This window comes from Haplochromis burtoni, unplaced genomic scaffold, assembly GCF_018398535.1.
Source record: "Haplochromis burtoni strain Fernald_Lab_line unplaced genomic scaffold, NCSU_Asbu1 Contig_47, whole genome shotgun sequence".
Taxonomy (NCBI): domain Eukaryota; kingdom Metazoa; phylum Chordata; class Actinopteri; order Cichliformes; family Cichlidae; genus Haplochromis; species Haplochromis burtoni.
The window spans coordinates 487,342-508,941 of record NW_024582408.1 but is presented as its reverse complement, the minus strand read 5'-3'; the positions used below and the strand labels follow the sequence as shown (position 1 = coordinate 508,941).

General features: G+C 39.0%; 1 protein-coding gene across 5 annotated transcripts in view; it reads right to left on the bottom strand.

The window, feature by feature from the left end:
* Positions 1-21,600, bottom strand: part of fndc1 (fibronectin type III domain containing 1) — a 40,678-nt gene that overhangs the window by 2,170 nt on the left and 16,908 nt on the right. For 4 of the 5 annotated variants that reach the window (XM_005921635.3, XM_005921636.3, XM_005921638.3 and 1 more), the window contains 12 exons: positions 18,862-21,519; positions 18,633-18,748; positions 15,694-15,805; positions 14,409-14,753; positions 13,609-13,683; positions 12,494-12,652; positions 8,593-8,829; positions 5,585-5,693; positions 2,336-2,415; positions 2,012-2,041; positions 1,352-1,513; positions 528-650 (listed from right to left, as the gene is read on the bottom strand). In XM_005921635.3, the coding sequence (XP_005921697.1) occupies positions 528-650; positions 1,352-1,513; positions 2,012-2,041; positions 2,336-2,415; positions 5,585-5,693; positions 8,593-8,829; positions 12,494-12,652; positions 13,609-13,683; positions 14,409-14,753; positions 15,694-15,805; positions 18,633-18,748; positions 18,862-21,519 (4,206 nt within the window). The remainder of the gene's footprint in view (positions 1-527; positions 651-1,351; positions 1,514-2,011; positions 2,042-2,335; positions 2,416-5,584; positions 5,694-8,592; positions 8,830-12,493; positions 12,653-13,608; positions 13,684-14,408; positions 14,754-15,693; positions 15,806-18,632; positions 18,749-18,861; positions 21,520-21,600) is intronic. The other variant, XM_042220340.1, reaches the window with a different exon arrangement.

Here is a 21,600-nt window from a genome sequence, read left to right as displayed (position 1 = left end):
CACACACACACACACACACACACACACACACACACACACACACACACACACACACACACACACACACACACACCACACTCCTAATCGTACATTCGCCTGATGCCACAATGGTAAACTGCCTTAAACACGCATATAAGAAAATACCCTTAGAAGATTGCATACTTACCATAAATATAGTCAACTGCTTATATGGAGCAAGTTTGAAGCATTTTCATGGTGTACCAAAATGACCCGAAACTAATAACTACCAGCAATTCATGACTTTAATCTAAGAACTTATGGTTAAATTAGAAAAATTGGGGTAATGAAAAGCATGTGAAATTTGGGCTAAAACACAACACAAAAATCACTTTAACGAGCATTCATGCAAACAACATTTTGCATCTTTATATGTTGCATGGGTATAAATCAACCAGCTGGTCCTTTACAGAGCCAGAAAGGCAGACGGCATAGAAACAAATGATAAGTAAGGGCTAACAGTGCAGGCTGCAAATTTAAAACAATATGCACAGTCTGTTTTTATTTACCTTGTGCTGTGGGCAGATTATTTGACAAGTAGGCTGGGCCTGTCCTTCCATCCCTGTAGGAGTCCACAAACTGGCAGTGGTCCTCTCCCTGGCCAAATGTATCTCCTATACTGTAAAATGGGTCTGTGGGTAAAAGGGAGAGGTATCTTTATTATAACATTTCCCATTGCTATGGTGGGAGGCAATTCATAATAAATCTTGCCAAATGGTGTAATAATAATGGCAGAGCCAGGCAAACTATAGAAGCGTTTTACCTGAATAGAGCACTTTTCTTTCAGACCTGTTTCTGAAAACAGAATGAGAGGCAGAGCCCTCAGCTTTAAGGCTCCTCTTTTTTGGAACCAGGTCCCAGTTTGGGAGAAAGAAACATTCTCTACTTTTGAGATTAGGTTTAAACTTTCCTTTTGGACCAGGCTCATGAAGGGCCTGGCAGGTTTCTTTCTTCTGTTAAAAGGGAGGTTTTCCTTCCCACTGTCATCTTTCTTATAGCAGGTCGTTTGCTTTCTCATATTGAGTTGGGTCTTTACCCTAAAATATAAATGGCCTTGAGGCAACTGTTGATTTGGTGCTATTAAATAAAACTGAATTAAAATGTAATTAAATATTTAATGATATCCATGTGGAAGCAATAGCCAAAAAGAAAAGGTTTAGCAAAGAACAGTAATTACCAATTATAACTGCAGGTCTGTGGCTATGTGCTTTGCATCCTAATAGCCTTTATCATTGGTTGTGTGATCAGACTTTAGTCGGTGGTGACTGCCACACCTCTTCCTCCATAGAAACAGTCTTTATTTCAGATTTTTAAGCATCAGAAATATATTTACCTCTTAGACTGTCTCCCATGAAGATCTTGTATCGTAGGGAATTGCACAGAACCACACCCACAAACTTCCTGTACCATGTCCGCTTGACATATTGGCTGCCTTTACAGCTGCTGTGGACTGGGTTGAACTTGAAAGAAAAGGGAATCCAGATTGGCTCACCTCCTGATTGCATTAAGGAATAGAGGAAGAAGAGCATTAAGTTGCATTTCTACCTAAAATGTTCTTTGATATTTTTGCCTTTTGGTTTCTTTTTTTTTTATATGTCAAGTGTTATATTATTCAGGGATTCATGAAGTGATGAATATATGTTTTGCCTACACACAGAAGCATTTAAATGTTTTACTTATCATCATTATTGCCTTTAAACCAAGTCAAAATATCATTGTTATGAAAAATCACTTGTGGCCAGATCACTCCTGGGGTCATATTGTTATAAACATAAATACAAAGAATAACAACAGACAAACGCAACTGTCACACACTAGAAAATAGTGAACACAATATCCAGTTAATTATCACAGAAGTTCAACATTAGCTATGTTACTATTATAAGGAAAGCTTTGGAAGAGAAAATCCACCCTAAATTACTGTAACTTTTTCATTATTTTTCAGTATAACTTGTCTCTAAGTTGGAAATGTGTTGTTAGTGTGCAGACCTACCAGGTGGTCTTTCAATGAGGAGAGGGTCATCTGAAAAAACAAAAAAGAAAGTAAACACCAGGGGCGAAAAAGACTGCATATCAAGTTTAATGCATTCACCTGATGATGGGAAAGAAAAACCAATAGACCGTGTAATGCAGTGTACATGTGCAAGTCGGCTTCTCTTCAAGGGCGACTCTCTGTGTGAATATTGTGCGCTGAATATAACCGCGAGAATTATTCTTCTATTTTTGTACAGTAAGGAAAGAAAATGTAGAGTCAGTCTGAACTTGAATCATTAGGGTATCTCAAAGTTTACAGTTGCAGGTGATGACAGAATACAACCTGATTCAGTAACATAGGAGAGCGTTTCGCTGAATGGTCCCACACCAAACACATTCTTCGCTTGCACCCTGAAGTAGTACCTGAATGACAACAGAGCACAAAGGGTGGCTTTAATAAAAGTTTTAGCATTTAACGTGCCACTCCACCTGTTTGTTGTTACTGGTTAAAAATAGGAAAATGATAACGATCGCAGCAGATCACTTGACATTCTTTAAGATTTAAGAGTAGCCCGATTTATGCTTGTATGAATCCAAAGTGAGCGCAGCACAATAAAAAGGCTCTCACGTTCAAGGGAAAAGGAGAGCAGGACTGAGGTGAGGCAAAAGGGATTGTTGAGAGGAAAAAGACACATCTATAAAAGCAAAGGTTAACAGCTGAGAGGAAAGTAGAAGAATGAATGACAACAAAAAGGAAGGATGTGGAAAAGTAAAGAAAGCGAGAGAGACTCTAATCAAAAGAGAAATTTGTCACCCAAAAGCATTACTAGATGTCACGAGCTTTCTTGCCAGAGTGCAAAACAAAGCCAAACAGTGATCTCATTTCATCTCCAGGTGGTTGAGGAATTATAAAGTCCTGTCACATTTGAAAAAAAACAGCAGTGACAACACTGAGAGACTGCAAATTTTTCCACTGTGCATGATGTGTGCGCGTGAGCTTTCGTATACTGTGCAAGGTCACACACAGTAAGCTCATCATCTGTCAATTTCAAGTCTAAAAACTTTCAACACATACAGCCATGAAGCCTGGATCCAATCACCACGGCCATATGAAGAGGCTCACCAAATTATGTCACGGGAGAGGGAGAGAAGAAAGCAATGCAGCTATAGAGAGATGACGTCATGGAAGAAGAAAGACGAGAAGAAATCTGAGTGGGTAGGAAAAAAAGGACATTGTGAAAATAAATACAGTATCAAGGACCAAAGATGCTTGCTATTTGAAACTTTCAATGCAGAGATCTTCATTCAAAAAGAAATTCTATGTGGCAACTGCACATGTTGTACCTTTTCAAGCCAAATCTGGCCTGGCCTCATAATATGCTTTTCATAATAAATGACAGCTGAACCACAAGATGAACCCACAAAAGCCAATTTTAAACTGTTTCAAAAATATTCACATATGTAAGAAATTCACAACCAATTTGTATTCTGTAAACTTCTCTTACATACAACAGGAGAAATAGATGCTTAGAAAACCAGAAGTAGGGAAATTAGAAAATTGTCCATTTCTATGCATAAAAAGGCTTTAAATGAATTACTACATGTTGTTAAATGGTTGCAGATTTCCATTTTTACAAGTTCAGGTATTCATTAGCTATTTAGAGTGAAAACTACTAGACTTTTGTTTGACGAAAGCCAGTTTTACATTTAAAAAACCTTATATACAATGGAAGTAGAATATATATGTTATGTATGCACTACATGGCAATACTTTAAAAGAAAGCACACTATTAAGGGTTAGTAAGGTATTAGGAAATACTCAAGTCATCCTTTATAAAGCATTACTTCTCTGTAATATGTCATTTATAAACACAGACATAAAAGGTTCTTGCTAAATAAGCTCATATAAAGTGACTAATGTCAGCATTTTATACTTTACAAATGATGGATTCACCACTTTTAAGTATTACATCAAGTAAAAAATAGCTTTTTAGGAGCTGTAATGGTTTATGGAATAATTTAAAAAGTCTTAGTAATTAACAGAGTACATAGATATACATTTATACATGTAATGATTAAGATATCAGTTATTTGTGAGAATGTTAATTGAGGTTTTATAAATACTTATCTAATATTGTAATTCATGGTCTATTAAAGGAGTTACGAGTTTTTCTAAAGTGAACCTATTTATGCCTTACAAAGCTGTTATAAATGACACAACAGGAAGAGCACAAAGCAATACGCAACATAGAAATATTTATTGTAAAATTCATGCATAACCCATCTGAGGTCTTCACTAATAACTTATTAATGCTTGTGTAGTTATTATAAAGTATTACCCACCACATGACTCACTGATAGAAAGAGGGAAACTTGTGGATGCAAAAAAAAGGATAAGTTTCACTTATATGCGGTTATGCTGTTAGTCAATGCAATACAAATTTGCTCAGTAGTTCTGGAAACCATGAAGGAGCCTCCAGCATGGGAAATGCCAACACTATCCCATAAACCATTCCGTGATCCTGGATATAAACTGGTTGGCGGGAATAAAAACCTTTTGCATACTTTTGGAAAGCTTTTTGTGTTCATCTGTTTTTTTGACAGTTCACAAACCTAAAAAGACTCTTGCTTTAGACTGTGCAATATACTATATAAAAGCCTTTAGTGTCCATTAATAGCATTCATTTGAACTATGCATGGTTCACACATGTTGTTTTTGCTAAAGGATATAAAGTAGTTTCACTTTTGTGTCTTCTTGCACTTGCCAGTACTTAATCACTATATTTATTGAGAACTGCTGAAGATTGTCTGGATGGCCTAAATGCATCAACTGACTAAATAACACATAAACTTTGTGTATCGATTTCGAAAAAATTAATCTATTTTTAAATTACTGCAACTAGGTATAAGTTACTGCACCATTTAGAGTATCATAAATTCTTTTAGCAGAAACCCCTAAACGCACAGGTGAACAACAAAGGAATCCAAGACTCTCTTTCTATCTTGGGTTCATGTTTATTTTGACAGCCATGACCCATGTCTCGTAACACACGGCTGTGGAAACATGCTCTAATAACTGAAACAGACCGAGATGGCTGTATCTCTGTGCAAGTGTCAGATAATATGTGCTGTATTTATGTTCCGCTGAATTTTCTCGGGTCTCATCTGAGTTTTACTGCACGTCACAAAAAAAGATTCATATCTGTTTCTTAACCAAACTGCTGGTTTTCCACTTTAAAGACTTTTCCTGCCACTACAGCATAAAATTTACATGCTTTGAATAATATAAAACTAATTTGATCACAGTCAGCCACGTTCCAAACGAAACAAAACAAAAACATCTACATGCAATCACACAGAACACACAGGCAACATGCATATTTGGTCACGCAGAGGTCAAGGTAAAAGATTCATGCAGCTAAGCAAGTCTTTGTTTGTAAAATAAGCTTCTTTTGTTTTTATGACTCCCACATGGGAGATGATCTTGTACACTGCTCCAGCTGGAAAGTATTTTGGATGTTCACACATTGTACGTGCAAATGCATCTAGAGAACATTAACATACTGTAAACATACACAATAAAATATGTTACCTAGAGTTGGGCTTGAGATTTTCCACAGCCAGGTGTGTCCCAGTGGCAGCTTTAGAGGACCACCTATTGTTGAGGATGTCATCGTACGAGGCACTCTGGACCATGTAGCCTGCAGAGAATAACACAAAATTAATTGCAGGTCTCCTTAGTCATTAAAATGAAAATCTCTAAAGCAGATGTAGAATTTTTATGTTTATATCAATTTGAGGGTCAGCATAACAGGAAAAGTTTGATATCTTGAGAAATAGACCTACATCCTTTTTGTTTTCTTTTTTTGGCCACCAGAATTTGGTTACCATAGCACAGCACAAAGACTGAAACATATGGAAAGAGCCAACCTGACACAGTTCAAAACCAAGGTGTAAAAATAAGGGCCATATACCAGAATTTCTTGGCAGAGTGCAATAAGTTCCTCAAGTCTCCACTGGCAGCCCAGCCAACCTTGCGGTGATGAGGTTAAGCCTCCTAGTGGCTGGTGGCAGCTTCATATTTACAGTTCATGTCAAACTATTCCTTTGTGGGAGTAGGTGGTCTCAAACACTATAAAGAAAATCTGCAGTTCTGCATTTTCTGTTGCTCATACCGACTGTCTTCCAGCCTGCCTTCCTCTCTGTCTGCTTTCTTCTTCTTCTCAGACACACAGACAAATCCTCAGAATCCGGTGAATACCTGAGGTCACACAGCCCTCGATCGCTCACTTTAAAACTATGGAGACCAGTTCAGCTGCACGTCAAACTACCGACTGTTTCTATTGGACTTTTGAGCAGGACTTTCTGTTTTTACTGGCGCTGGACCAACACAGCTGGCTGCTGACAGATGAGAAGGGAAATACTAGCTACTTTGTTTTTCTTCTGTTGAGTTTTTATTCCTCATTCCTTTTGCATAGTTAAATCGAGGTTTGATAGAGTAGTATCCTTGGTTTTGCTGTCTGTCTGTGTAATCTATAGAGGGCAATTTCTCCTACTATGGGTATAAATTGTGTCTCTTGAAGGTAGTTCTTTAAGCCAAAAGCAACAATTAAAGTATTCAGTGAATAAAGTGTATGTTTTGTCTAAAGCCTTCAAAGAAAATGCCCTCAATGTATGAGAGTAAATGGAACCAGAAGTTGGGTACAGGTGAAAACTCACAAAACCAGATGCTAACAGCTGTTTCCATGCAATAGTTATTAAAAAAAGCCATGACCCGCAAGTCGTAATGCATGGTTGTGCAAACACCCCCTAATTACAAAAACAGTCCTTTGTGATTAGCTCTGGATGTGTGAACTAATCCCGCATATATATATATATGCCAGTTAATGTATATTGTATATCTAGAGTAATATATAGTAGCCTAGACCATTAGGAAAGGAAAGGAAAGGAAACACAGGAAATTGTGACAACAATGGAGGTCAACAAAATACTAAAGAAGAAACTACATCAGATTTTGTGCACACGGAAAATCCTTCTTATTGCGATCAATTCTTCCTTTTTTTCATTTCTATAATAAGATTTGTGGGCAAGAAAAAAGTAGATATCTGAAGTTATTATTTAGGACAGTTTAAATGGGAGAAATAGTAATCACTGATGCCAAAAAAGCACAGACAGATAAGGCACAAAAGTCTAATAAAACTTTAAGTAACCAAGAACAGCGGGTAAGAATCCAAGGAAAGAAAAGACTAGTGACAGCACAGACCTATCTGTTATACACATCAGATGATGAACCTGTGCACTGCATGACCATGAGTCTGTGGTTGCCTGCCAAAGAAAACATACTGCTTCTCTTGCTGGCCAGATTGCTACCTCTGATAGCGCATACAGAAGGCCGTTATCTCCACTCTCCTCTCTTTTCCCTTTTTCCATGTGTCAATTTCAAGGTCAGATGAATTCTGGTTTTCTCTGAGAAGCGGTGGGAGTTTAGGAACACTATTCCAAGTGTTCTACGCCGTCTGCGCTTTCACAATTTATTCCCAATAAGCTGCTGGACTGAGTTCTAAAATGTGAGTCTGGAGGGAGGCTGATAACATGTTCAAGGTATCTGGTGAACCACAACAGATGAGAATATGATGAAACAGACTATGTATTAAACAGGTGTGGATGTCACAGAAAAATGTAAACACAGCAATACTTTGCTGGAATTTGACTGATTTGATTGATCTAATTAGTGGTCCGTGTAGTTTTTGTTGCCAAAAAACAGCTGTATTCACAGTGTGCTCTAATCTGCCACACAATCAAACTCTGGAGTGTACCACAGCTCCGGTTGTTGTTGTTGAAAGTTCTCCCATCAGATGCCTCAATACTGAACAGTAGAAGTCCTCACTAAAATTCTCACTTTGGGGGACAAACTGTCAAACAAAATCAACAGCAAGCTCCTGGTCTGTCTCTTCAGCTGACTTTTCAACTGCTTAAAAGTACTTGGTCGTCACGGGCGATGATCTTGCGCACAAAATTGAGGTCAGTTTAAAAGTGAAGAGCTTATGTGTGATTTCTGCACACATTGAACGATCTGCCGGAAAATGTTTCAACTGCACTGAAACCTATTGAGACGTGACGACCTTTAGGGTAACATTGACCAAATTTAAATCAGCTACAGCTTTCCTGTTTTCAAAGCTTTAGTTTCATTTCATTTCTTTAGTAACATTTTATAATAACGCTCAAATAATGTAATCACATGCAGTGCAAAGGTGAATTTAAAACACAGACACTGGTCTTTACTTTTGTCATTCAATACATTTAAACATATTTATGACTGTCATTAACACTGCATTTTGTTAGTTCGTTAGTAGTAAGTTGGGAGATTTGTTCACAATAAAAATTTTAGAACTTGCTGAATTTTCAAACAAATATCTCATAGTTAGGTTTTTCCCATGTGGCCCCCACGGGGGTCCCCTCTGCTCCACCACGTTTAATAAAAAAAACAAAAAAACGTGGAAATGTCTCTGATAAAATATGTATAAAAGCCAACAAAACAAAACTACCGATGCATAGTCACTGTAAAATAACAGAACCATCTTGATTAATGACATTTCTTACCTGACACCATATCATCCTTGAGAGGGCGGGCCCAGTCTAGGATGATAAAGGAGTGGCAGCCTTCCATAGCGACCACAGTGAAGTTATGAGGCTTGTTTTTGGGAGGCTGGTTGTGATTGGTTGCCAGGCTGTCATTTTTCATTAAGTTTTCCAGGATGTCAACCTGAAGGTACTCCAGAGCCTCTGTTAAAGAGCAAGGTGCTCCCGGGTCCTTCTGGATGTAGTTTACGTATGGAGCTGATGGAAAGAATAAATGTAGGATTAGGTTACTTATTTTAATAACATAAATTTGAGGAAGATATCTTCTTAATATAGAAAATTTGGAAAAAAAAAAGCATATAACGTTGGTAATTTTTAAAATATTTATTGTAAATGCACACAATAAAAGACATGACAAGATTCTAGTACTTTTTCTGGTTACCCAATTTTGATTTATTATTTTCCCTCTGCAAATGCGGTGAAAACTATAATTCTCTTTTCTGAGTTGTAATAAGGAAGTCAGATTCTAGCCACATGCTCATCTGACTGTCCCTTCCCTGTCCTTTCCATTTAAAATTTTACTTGTTTTCAGTGATTCTGGAAAGGAGAGCTGAACCTACAGCTGTGAATACTTCAAGTATCACAAAATTCCTAGTCAAACTGGGATTTGGAGGGAACCACTGAAGTCTGGCCTCGCTCCCACCTCCCCAGATGACTGGCCCTCTTTGAATGCCGAAAGTCTAGCACATGTCAGTATCAACTCATCAACCCTCAGACAGTTAAACTGCGTGGGTTTCGGCTGGTAAAGGCTTCGATATGTGGTCATATGGCTTTTGTTCTCTGCATTCATACGCTGAAATACATCATCTGCCACCGCAGTGAGCAGATTTATGTGCCTATAGGGTGCTTGTAAGGCTGTGTCCACATGTCTAGGATCTGTGGAGGCCCATGCTTGTGGATGATCCAAATGTTTTACTTTCCTCATGTGTTCATTTTTCACTGCTTAAAGCACTTCCCTACAGAGACACACTATCTTCTTCTGCTTGTTAAAAAACCAAAAAAAAAACCCCCAAACAAATCCAAAATCACACAGGCAAAAACTGGCGTGTGTAAGTCTGATGTGTATCAAAAGTCACTGGGAAACAGTATGAGGAAAGTTCATATAATGTCAGCTGTAATATTAGCCTAGTAAGGCATAAATTTGCATTCTAATAGTCCAAATATCCTGATGCTCATTTTCTTGCCCAATGCGGCAAATTCTATCCATCTGGAAGTAAGTCCAACGCATATTCACACAACTGCTGAAAATGATTAGTTAATACTTTTTGTCCCATGTCTGCTTTTGACAGATTAATACAAAACAAACCAAGCATGGGCAAGGACAGGAAGGGGAAGTCAATGTTGGATGGTTGATGAAACGCATATCAGTAAACTGGCAGGCTGCTAAAGAGGACCTAAGATATATTAAACTAATAAATAGGAAAGAGGAAGTCTCCACATTGAGCCAAAAGACTCTTCCTTCTCTGCTGAGGTCAGCAGCCTTAACTTTTATGATTTCCATTTTGGACTCGGGAAAGTAATAGCTTTCAGATGGCTATGTGAGGTGTGTAGTCGCAGGACAGTCGTCGTGTACCGAGAGAGAAGCCGTGCTATCGTTTCACTGTGGCTTGACATGACTGATAAAAACACAGCAATAAATCTCTCCCTTCACAATGCTTCTTGCAAAGATCATTCTAAATGATAATGACATGTTGCATTAAATCTGTCAGTAAGTTAAAGTAAAGCTTTTATTTATGTCTTATATAGAAGCTAATTGTGCTCTGAGCTCATTCACATGCAGAATAGATAAACCTTGACTCTCATTGGCCACAGTGACTACAAAACTTTTACAACAGCTTCATGCTGCCACAACTCTACTTTAAAGGTGCACTCCCAGTATTTTTTCCACAAAGTCAATAGACGCGCCATGAGGAAAACTACAAACTCAGTCTTTACAAACTCTTGTACAACATCTTCTATTGCTCTGCAGATGTTTAGGCGTATCTGGAGTCCACAGCGAAGCAGGAACCTTATTGACACGAAGGAACTGATGCTTTTGTAGTGTGAATATTGCAATAATTTTGACTATCATTAGTCATCCTACTTAATAGCTCTCACTTTATGAAGTCTGTCTTGCACTAATTACAGAACAGTCTGTTTTCAAACTCTCCGTATGTTCACCATGAAAACATCCACAGTTAAAAGAAGTTATTGATCATGTTCTTGAAATGCTGTAATTTATTTTTAAAGCCTGTGGCTAGAGTCTACATGCTATTACAAAAAGGCACCTATTAAAAGGACCTTTAACATTACGTAGTGTTTGGAATAGTAACATAGATGTTGCTTTTATTTCTGTTGAGAGAACATTTCAGTCTGTTTGTGAAACCATATGAGGTGACGGGGTATGAGAGGCCAAAGAAAGCACGCAAGAACAGTTAAAAGACAGTAGGGGCCATAGTTAAGGATGAAGTCTAAAGACCCTGAATAAAATGTCCTTCCTGAACGTAGTTATTATGATCCAATTAAGGTGTGGTTGTATATTTTCTTTTTTGTGGCACGTTCTCAATGTGCAACCTGAGAAGGTCGTGCATTTATGAGTTATTGATACGAAAACCAAAATCAAGGTCCAAAATGTATTACTCCTCTACAAAATAAAACAGAGCTCCGGTTATTATTTACAGCAGGGTAAGACCTCCATCCATATGAATAAGAAATTGAGCTGTCTCTTGACTAAACTCACAGTAACCCAAATAAAGATATACTCACAGATAATTGGAGGAAGTGGGAAAAAAAGAGAGTGCAGTGTAAATGCTTGTATATCTAAAGGGTATATCATGCATATAGAAATCTGTAATATTAAACTTAAAATATGGGAGAAGCTAAAGTAATTTAAGTCTTTGAACTAACATATTATGTCTATATTTGAGTGTAGTGAGTGGAAATCTGCGCCAAAACATCCTGTTTTGCTCCTAAGGTGTAATGTAGACTGATCAACAGATGTTCACTAATGATTCTGAGACTGATCCAGCAGAATGATCACTAAAAATGGAAACCATGAAGCTTTTGGCTGCAAACTCTAGTTCAGTACATAAAGATTTTTTGTTATATGTAGATTTATACTATTGGACAAAAGTACTGCCACCTATAGGAGCCTATAGTGGCATCCTATTACAGCACATCACTTGATTTGAGTTTGTTAGAACAACCTATTTTTTCACAAATGTTTGTAAAGGGAGACTGCATGACCCTGTGCTTTACACATCTGTTGTAACAGGACTGACAACACACAAATTCAAAGATTAAGACAATACTTTTGCCTATATATTGTATGTTTTCTGTGGCCACTTGGAGCACCAGAAAACAGTTGTAGACATGGTGCTGACAAACCATTACCTACTTAAACATCTCATGTTTCTGGAGAAATATCAGTCAAATATTCAGTCTCATTATAGCGCTGTTTTGAGTCTATGCTAACTCCTAAAACACCTGGTTTTAAAATAGAAATACAGTATATTTGGCTTCCAAATGCCTCCTTATGTTATCTAATTATCTACTTTATCTCTGTTCTTTAGTAATGAGCAGGTCTGTGGAGCTTTTTTTTCTTTTTGATGATAAGAACTGTTATAGCTGTGGCTCTGCAAATTCCAACAATGACCTGAAAAACATGACCTGAACGACACTATGAAGTGTCCAGTTTCAGTCTCATCACACTGTGTGATCCTTCCTCATAAAAGCAGTCATATCACTCACTTTTTTCTTTTTACATTGTAGTAATATTTGCCATTGAAGAGTGGCATGTTGTGAAACTGCATAGATCGCATTAAGGCACGAGTATGTACAAGCATGGATTTGTAAGAAGATATACAAAAAAGACTTTAAGTACCTGTGAACCTCTTCTTCCCACTCAGGTCAAACTCATTTGAAGGGCCTTTGTTGATGGGTCTGATGTGCACCTTTGGCATCGTGATCTCTGTGGTGGTGGTGGTGGTGGTGGTAGTGGTGGTGGTGGTTGGTGGCGGGGTGGTCTGGACAACAAACTCATCTAGCAAAAGCACATGTGTCAGTGAGGTTTTGATCCAAATAGATTTATGTTATTTATATCCTAGTTTAATAATCTGCTGCTGTGTTTCATTAATCCTTTGTAAGAGTTGCCATGATCTGTGTAATGAGAATGTCAGATTTAATTAATTGAGGGCAGATGTGTGACCCAACACCCAAAGCTGTACTTTTGCTACCCATATTTTCCATGTGGGAAGTAGAGGAGGGGGATGGGGGGTGGTGGGGGGCTTGGGGGGGAGAGACTTGAAGACAACAACTGTTTCAAAAGTCTCCAAAGCAAACCAATGTGGCGGGATTCAGTGGGCTTCTTCTTCTTTCATCACATATTTTTTTCCTGCGCTGCACCAGTGGACCTTAGCATTACATCATGGTCCACACACATGCAACCAGCTATGAGGCACGGCAGGGAAATGCTAAGAAAATACTGCAACACTTACTGTGACCTTTGTAGCAAACCTAAGAATAAAAGCAAATGTCACATGCAACTGATTCCTTTAGATCTCAAAATTTACTGTAATAAAATAAGAAAGTGCAACTGCTAACAGCAACCAACCTCTGCAGCTCGAGCTTGAGTTCAGCTATTACAAAAGAATGTTAAAACATTGAATGCAATGCAAGTGCATTGCATTCTCTTCAGCAAGTCAGTTTACATGCAGTGTGTATCCAGGAAGAAAAGTGATTAAATAGAGTGTGTAATGGAAAATATCCTAAATCCAAGCAATGAACCGTGACCAAAACAAGCAAAATGAGAAACAAAGAAGGACACAGCAAGGAAAAGGGAAGAGATGGGAATAGCCTGCAAACAGATGCACTGACAAACAAACAGACAATAAACAAACAGTGCAGCGTAACAGACAACAAACAGTGAGCATACAGTGCAGTTTAGTTGGTCCCAGCCCAGTGGCGCTATGATGGTCCGAAGCCAAACTCAGCCAATACCTTTCTTAAGAACTAAAGCATCAGGCACCCTGGTCATTGTAAGCATGAAGTCCATTTCCATTCCTGAGGAGTCCTCTGTCAGAGAAGTAGAACAAGCTATAGCATCAATATCACATGACTGCAGACACATTTCGAAGTGCATTTTATTTTAGCTTATAATGTAAGACAAATACGTATTATTATTATTGCTGTAACATTGTATCTGCAAATTTGATCGTCTAGTATAGTGTTGTTGGTATAGCTTGAATATTTTCAAATTACTCTGTATGCATCTATATAATTTACTTTTTTGTGTTTATGCATTTGTCTAAGTCTGTTTCTTTGATTTTGTTTGTGTAATAACATTAATGCAATGCACAATTGATGGTTTCATAGTGTGTTTAAACCAGCAGGACTCTGGCTATAGTTAGCCTCCAGATGTCCATGTGGTTTCTGTGGTCTCACATAGACACTCACAGGCACTTATACATCCAGACACACAAACTGACCCGATCACACGTTTATATACACATTTAATGGGTTATAGTGGGATCTGTGGCTGCAAACGGGAAGCACTGTTGGCCTTGGGCTAGATGGTCATGACAAATAATACAACTGAGAGATTTAGTGAAGTCATAGTTTTTTATGTGAACATTCTGGCTCTGAACTTGACTTCAGCTCTGTGGAAAAGCTATTAAGTAAACAATAGTGTACGTAGGTGAACTGGAGTATATTCTACTATTCCTGCTGTACATATTTCTGTTTTGATGAGCATTTTATGACAATGTCTGCAGCATATGAATTTTCAGTTAAAAACATACCTTCTGGATAGCAGTCCAAGATTCCATCTGAGTCCAGAATGGGATAACCATATTCATCTGTTTTGGAAAAGGTCCCAGGTGGACAGGTTGGGTATGGAAATCCAATGGTAAACTCCTCTGTGGTCCAGTCAGTGGTGGTGGGTTCAGGTGTGGTAGTAGGAGCCATGGTGGTAGTAGTGGTGGTGGTGGTGGTGGAGGTCCTGGGGCGAGGCCGATCCAATCCAAGTACACGTTTCCCTCCAACCATGAGGACCTTGTCTTTTGGATTGATCACAGGTTGACTATCTCTCCCATGGCCAAACAGCGCAATACCATCCTGGCTTACCAGAGGACTACCCATGTGATCTGGCGATGTGTGATTGGGTAGAAATGAAGCTGAATATTAATGCCTGTGTCTTCAATGCAAACCAGATTTGCACTAAAATGCATAAAGGTGCAAAATACCAGAGTTTCTTTTGTAATGCAAAAAAAAAAAGATTAAGCTTGTGATAACTGTGAAATATTAAAAAATAGCAGGTGTGAAAGAATGCTTTTCTACAGCTGTTTTGTTTTTAACCTGCATCCAGACAGCTGACAATGGTCAAAGTTTCTAAAGCACTTTCAGCTGATATTTCATTAAGCAGTCAAGTCCACAACAATACAGCTCTTGTAGTTCTGCCTCTGCAATAATAATACCAATAAATAAACAAACAAATAAATAATAATCTGACAGATGCATCTCTGACTGTAGACCTCAACATTGGTACGCCTGCCTGATTAAAAGTGTTTTTGACATAGTTACATGCCAAATAATTTATGATCCGTTAAGTACTCTTCTTTATTTGGATACTCCTATAACCCTATACTCTATTGCTTATAACTGTTGTCTCCTGTGGCTTTATATTTAAAATTACAGAGAAAAACTCTAAAATACAAAATCAACTTTGGATGAACTTCAGACATTATGTTTGCTTCATTTGTCATGTCATACTGTACATGACAGGCCTCATCTGGTTATGAAACTTCTTGTCAGTCAGTTGAGCTGATAAAATAGGGGGCTGTGTATAAAACTGGCTATAATTCCTGAACAATTATTGCAAAATATTTATGAAGCCCAAAGGATTAAACCTGGAAGACTGTAATGCAATCGCATCTTGATTGTTTGATTTAAAATTCACTGTGGCAGCGTACAGAGGCAAACATACAAAAGTTGTGTCTGTATCTAGCCAATAATGGACTCACTGCACTTTTTAAATACATTGTCCAAGCTGTAGATGTTAAGATAAAAATGGCTGAAGTATTTCACCAAAAATAGTGCGTCCATCCTCTCCGAGGACCACTCTTTTGGGTTTGCCCTGGGAGTCCTGGAGAACTCTTCCATCCCCGTTCATAAGTATCCCCTGCTCCAAATCTACCACCTAAAGAAAGAAACATATTTGCAAAATTGATGGAGCCTCATGTGAGGAGTACGCTTCATCCTGACTGTGATGCTTAGGAAAGTCATAGTCCTATTCAAAACGGGTTCTCATAAACATAGACATACAGTAAACAGTTTAAGTGGGAACATCTGACTTGTGGAATTTTGAAGACTTTTTAAAGAGGTGAATAACTTTCCACATTTGTTACTTTGAAAGACAGCTTTTTGAACAATTAGCTCTGTTACTTTTTTTTCTGAGAGTAAAACTAATATCAGCCGAAGTACAAAGTACAAAGGTGACGAATTCTAACCACAGACACAGCTTATGTTACATCTCATCTCACTTCTGAACAACAAACATATTGTACTTTCATTGTTCAGTCCCAGAACATTTTGCGTAAATGGGTGGGTAAACTCCTCGAGTCTAACCTCCACTCTGTTTCCAGTTTTTATTCTAAATTAATATTTCAGTGGCCATAGCTTTATTTTTTATTTTTAACAAAGATATAGTCCCAATCAAAAGAAAAATGGCAAAAAAAATCACATTTTGCATGGTTGGATCTTAACAAGGTTCCAAGTAGAGCTTCAAGATGCAACAAGAAGAAATGGGAGTGAGACAAAACATTTTTTTAAGCATGCAATTTATTGAAAACAATAAACTAAAACTGAAACAGGCTGTTTTACAGCTGATCAAACATTTAGCACCGCATGCCTTTAAAAGGCCAAATCTGTGCAAAAATGTCGATTAATTGTCATTTTCTGTCAGGTAGGGTCTCTCGGAGCGCATCATCACTGCTGAGATGGGATGTCTTCAAAGGCCTTGTCTCCTTGAACGCCACAGAACTGATCATTTGAACTTTGCAAGAGAGCACCAAACATAGGACATTGAAAGGTCAAAGAAAGTTTTAACCTCTGATGAGAAAAAATGTAACCTTGATGGTCCTGTTGGTTTCCAACATTACTGGCACAACAAGCAGATCCCACCTGAGATGTTTTCTACACGCCACAGTGGAGGGGGTGCCATAATGGTCTGGGGTGCTTTTTCCTTCAGTGGAACAACAGAGCTTCAGAAGGTGCAGGGGCGTCAAACAGCTGCTGACTATGTCCAGATGTTGCAGAGAGCAGTCCTCATGACTGAGGGCCGTCGTCTGTGTGGTAATGACTGGGTTTTTCAACAGGACAACGCTACAGTACACAATGCCCGCAGGACAAGGGAATTCTTCCAAGAGAATAACATCACTCTTTTGGACCATCCTGCATGTCCCCCTGATCTAAATCCAATTGAGAACCTTTAGGGATGGATGGCAAGGGAAGTTTACAAAAAAGAACAACCGTTCCAGACAGTAGATGCCTTTCGTGCGTCCGTCTTTACCACTTTGAGAAATGTTCCCACTCACCTCATGGAAACACTTGCATCAAGCATGCTGCAACAAATTTTTGAAGTGATCAACAATAACGGTGGAGCTACTCATTCCTGAGTTCATGTTTGGAACTTGGATTTCTGTTTTGGGGGTTTACAGGTTATTTTGGAGGTGTGGTCTTAAACTTTTGATCAGCTCTAAAACAGTTGGTTTCAGTTTAATTTTATTGTTCTCAATAAATTGCACGCACAAAAAATGTTTCGTCACACTCCCATTTCTTCTTGTTGCAGGTCAGAGCTCTACTTGGAATCTTGTTAAGATCAAACCATGCAAAATGTGATTTTTTGCCATTTTTCAAGTGATCTTAAACTTTTGATCGGGCCACAGGGAAGTTGCAGAATGGCCTCTGGTGGACAAACAAGTCAAGACTCATTACTAAGGCTATTGATGACTAATCGATTAAATGTTTGAAAGTTGCTGCCCTTGCTAGTCAGCACCAGAAATACTAGTCGGTTGCATGTAATATTCTTATTTTATTAATTTCGGTAATGGCAGTTACTGGCTGAAAGAATTTACAGCACTAACTGATGGCTACACCCCACCCTCCCACTCTCTCCATAAACCGAAGTTAATAATGATTGACATGGAGATGTAGATCTCCTATATTTTGATGTAAAAAAATAAATATAACCAACCAATGTGTAACCACAGGCTGCACCAACATGTGGATGCTCCCACTTAAGAAACCAGAGCTTCTGCTACAAGCAGCACTAACATTAGTCATACTAATCTGACACTGTGTGCATGTGCTACCCAATATAAAGTGCTGAACATTTCAACAGTACTTATTGTATAACATTATTTGATTAGCAAGGAACGTAATAATTGTCTATTTAAAGTATGCTCAGTTTCAAATGTTATCTGAGGTCTTTTTTGTGTCTTTTAGACTAGTTGACTAGTCTGATTTTTTTCCCTCCATCAAATGGCTATCAAATTAGCCTCTAGGAACATCACTACTTAAAACCTTCATAGGTAAAAGGTGTTTCTTCTTAACTCTTTACTTTTTACATTTTTATTTGTTGACTGTTATAAATTAAGCTATTGTGTGAGTTTAATAAGGAGGATTTGTATTCACTCAGTTGTCTGGTTTCCCCAAGTGTTTGGCTGCTATTCTATTCATTACATGCTGACTTCATTGCTGTAGTCCAATCATCTTTCATCCTGCCTCCTTCAAACCAATCAGACTCCATTCTTAATACCATGATCATCTTTCATTCTACCTTGCAGACTCAGAGTCTAATCACCAAATAGCATAAGTGAATTCTGTATATCAATAAATTATGTTCAGTTCCTTCTGATGATCTGTCCTGGTCTCTAAACTGTAACAATAAGTATCATATTGGACATACTTCAGCTCAAAGAGTCAGGAACAGGTAAAACTAAGGTTAGTGTATTAAATATAGTTACCCATTTTGTTCCATCTGGTCCAGTGATAAACCTTTGACCAGTGGCCTTGCTGGCTCCATGAGAGGAAGAGGACTCTTTATCATCTGTTGCTGTCAGATTGGGTCGTCCGTTTTTACCTGACAGGTACAGAACATAAGCAGAGGCATGATGCTATAAAATTATTTAAAACATTTGTGAGTTAAACTGACGTCAAAAACTTCACATAATTGCATATAGTAATTAACGTTACCATTTCCATTGCTAGGTTTGATTCCTCTGCCATTATTTTGTTTCCCTCTGATGGAATAGCGAGGCCTACTCCCATTGTTCCTAAAGCTATCTCGAGATGAAGATGAGGATGATGAGGTTAATGTAGAGTGGGAGTTGCCTCCAATCAATCCCCCTGTCCTTGTCACCGTAGTGCCACTGCTAATGTCACTCTCTGAGGTCAGTACTGGTTGGGGTAAATTTGAGGAAGAAGCTGAATCAGATGATGATGAGGTAGAGTCAGATGTTGAAGAGCCCAGTCTAGAGTTTTGTGCTGGTTGTACTCTTAGGGGAAGCCTAGACCCACCAAACTGCCTGTTTGGTAAGAGAGGAGAGCGTACCCTTCCATTCACCCCTACACCAGGTCGACGATTAGTTAGAGGGACTCCAGAGGAAGTGCCAGGTCTGGTCCTGGATGAACTTTCTCCTGTATCCACACTTGCATTGTCTTCTACATTTTTATCAGACTCTGCTGGCTTCTCTTGAGCTTCTATAGGATCTGCAACTTTATCATTTTCCCCATTCTTCTCACTGAGATAATCCTCATTGGTATGTTTGTCATTTGTAAGTTCTCTATGGCTTGGCTCACTGGAGTTTCTGTGCCCACCTAAGGAGTGATGATGATCAGGACTTGAAGAGATGGATGGTGAAGAGAAAGATGATGAAGATGAGGTAGCTGGGTTTCTAGTGCCGCCAGAGCCTACATTTTGATTGATCAGTGACGGCTTAACCGAACTGGCTCCAAAACCATTCTTTAGTGAGTCACGAGTAGAAGAAGCACTTGGATCTTCCCTGGTTTCCTGTACTGAGGGCACTCCAGCAGCACCTGTAGCCCCTGAGACCCTGGTAGTTGTCCCCCTCAAAACTGGTCTGCCAGCCCCAACAGAAGATGACATCCTGGTCAAAGGAACTCTACTATCCTGTCTTGGAGATGTTATCCTTGCACTTGAAATGACTTTTCCTGGGTAACGACTAGCTAGCCAAGGGTATCTTTCAGCAAATGAAGGCCTGACTCTGGTACCTGCGGAAACTGGGGGTTTTTCTTTAGTTCCTTCATCTTTTTCCTTGTCCTTCTTCATTGGCTTCTCTGTCGGTTGTGTTCTAGTAGTTAAAGCAGAGTCCTCAACTTTAGTTAATTCTCTTTTTGTGTTTTTGTAGTTAGTGTCATCATTTCCTTCCACATTTGATGTGTCTCCCTCAGATGATGTGTGAGAACTCTGTGAGTTGTGTGTGTCATGTGATCTTGCAGAGCTGTGAGATTCTCTTTGTGAAGTTCTTTGAGATAATCCTGATGTATTTGCAGTGGAAGGGTGGTTCGCATTTCTTTGTGAAGTGGATGGATTTGTCACTTGCAAAGATGTCGAGCCATGAGACCTAGATTCTAAAGTAGAACGTGACTTGTCAGAATTATGGGACTCCAAGACATCTTCACCATTGGAAGTCCCTCCTGATTTTGACTTTGATGTTGATGGATTGAGAGTGCTTGACTTTTCGTGGTTTTGAGTGTTTTCCGGTAAAGTGGCCTGTGACGTTGCTGAACTATGTATGCTTGAAGTTACTTGACTCTGAGTTCTTCTTAGAGAACTCGACTGTGAGATGACAGCAGGTTTGTAACCATTCAATATTCGGGTAGAATTCCCTCTTAACAAGCTCCCAGGGTATCTTCGGCCTAAACCATATCTAGAACCAAAACCAGTGCCACTGGCGCGTCCTGCTGAAGCGGAACCTCTACCTACAGGTGTAACGTGTGTCTGCTGTGAACTGTTCACTTTTGCAAGTGATGTGGAGGGTTTTGCATGTGTTATGCTGGACTTTTCAAAGGTGTTTTTCGACTCTGGATATGTGAGAGCTACATAGTCCTTTCTGCTTGCTGCAGATTCTTGAGTAAGTGAGGGAGAGGACAGTGAGGTCGTAGAAGGGGATGATGAGGAAGATGAGGAGGAATCCAAAGAGGTAGAAGAAGAAGTGGAGGTGGGGGAATTAGAATTAGAAGAAGAAGATGATGAAGCAGAAGAGGATGATGATGATGATGATGAAGCAGAAGAAGAAGAAGATGATGCGGAAGATGAGGATGAAGATGAATCAGTGGATGCATCCTTGGATCCTGCTTTTTGATGGACCCTAATCTTAAATGGCCTTCTTCTTGGTGGATTAAGTCGATTAAATGCAGGTTTAGTTGGAGAAGGTGTTAAAACTTTAAGGGAGGGGGTTTTAGTAGTCAGAGGCTCTTCTTCATATTCATCTTCATCCTCAGTTTCAGAGGAAACATCATTATCTTTAGGCTCTGGTACAAATTCCATTGTTGTAGTCTCTTCTACTGGAGGTGGTGTTGTGGGTACTTTGTTTTCCTCTTCCTCTTCCTCATCATTCTTAGCCCTTCTTCTGTTAGAGCCTCTGTTTCCTGCTCTCCTGATTGACCCCCTGACGGAAGAGAAGATGCTGTGATAGGAGCGTGTCTGAGAAAGTGGACGAAAACGCCTGTTGACAGGTGCAGCAGGGAGTGGCTGCTTCTGTATGGTTGGTATTTCTGGCACTTCTGTTGACTGGATGTCATCATGGTCGGTATCTTGTTTGGAAGGCGTGTGGCCAGTCCTGCGGCTGTCCTTGCTTTTTGAAAATGCTGAGGCAGCACTGCTGCCTGCTAGGAGACAAAAAATAACAATGACAATGAAAATTTAGAATGTGCAAGTCTCAAGCTCAAATGCACACATATGCCTAATAG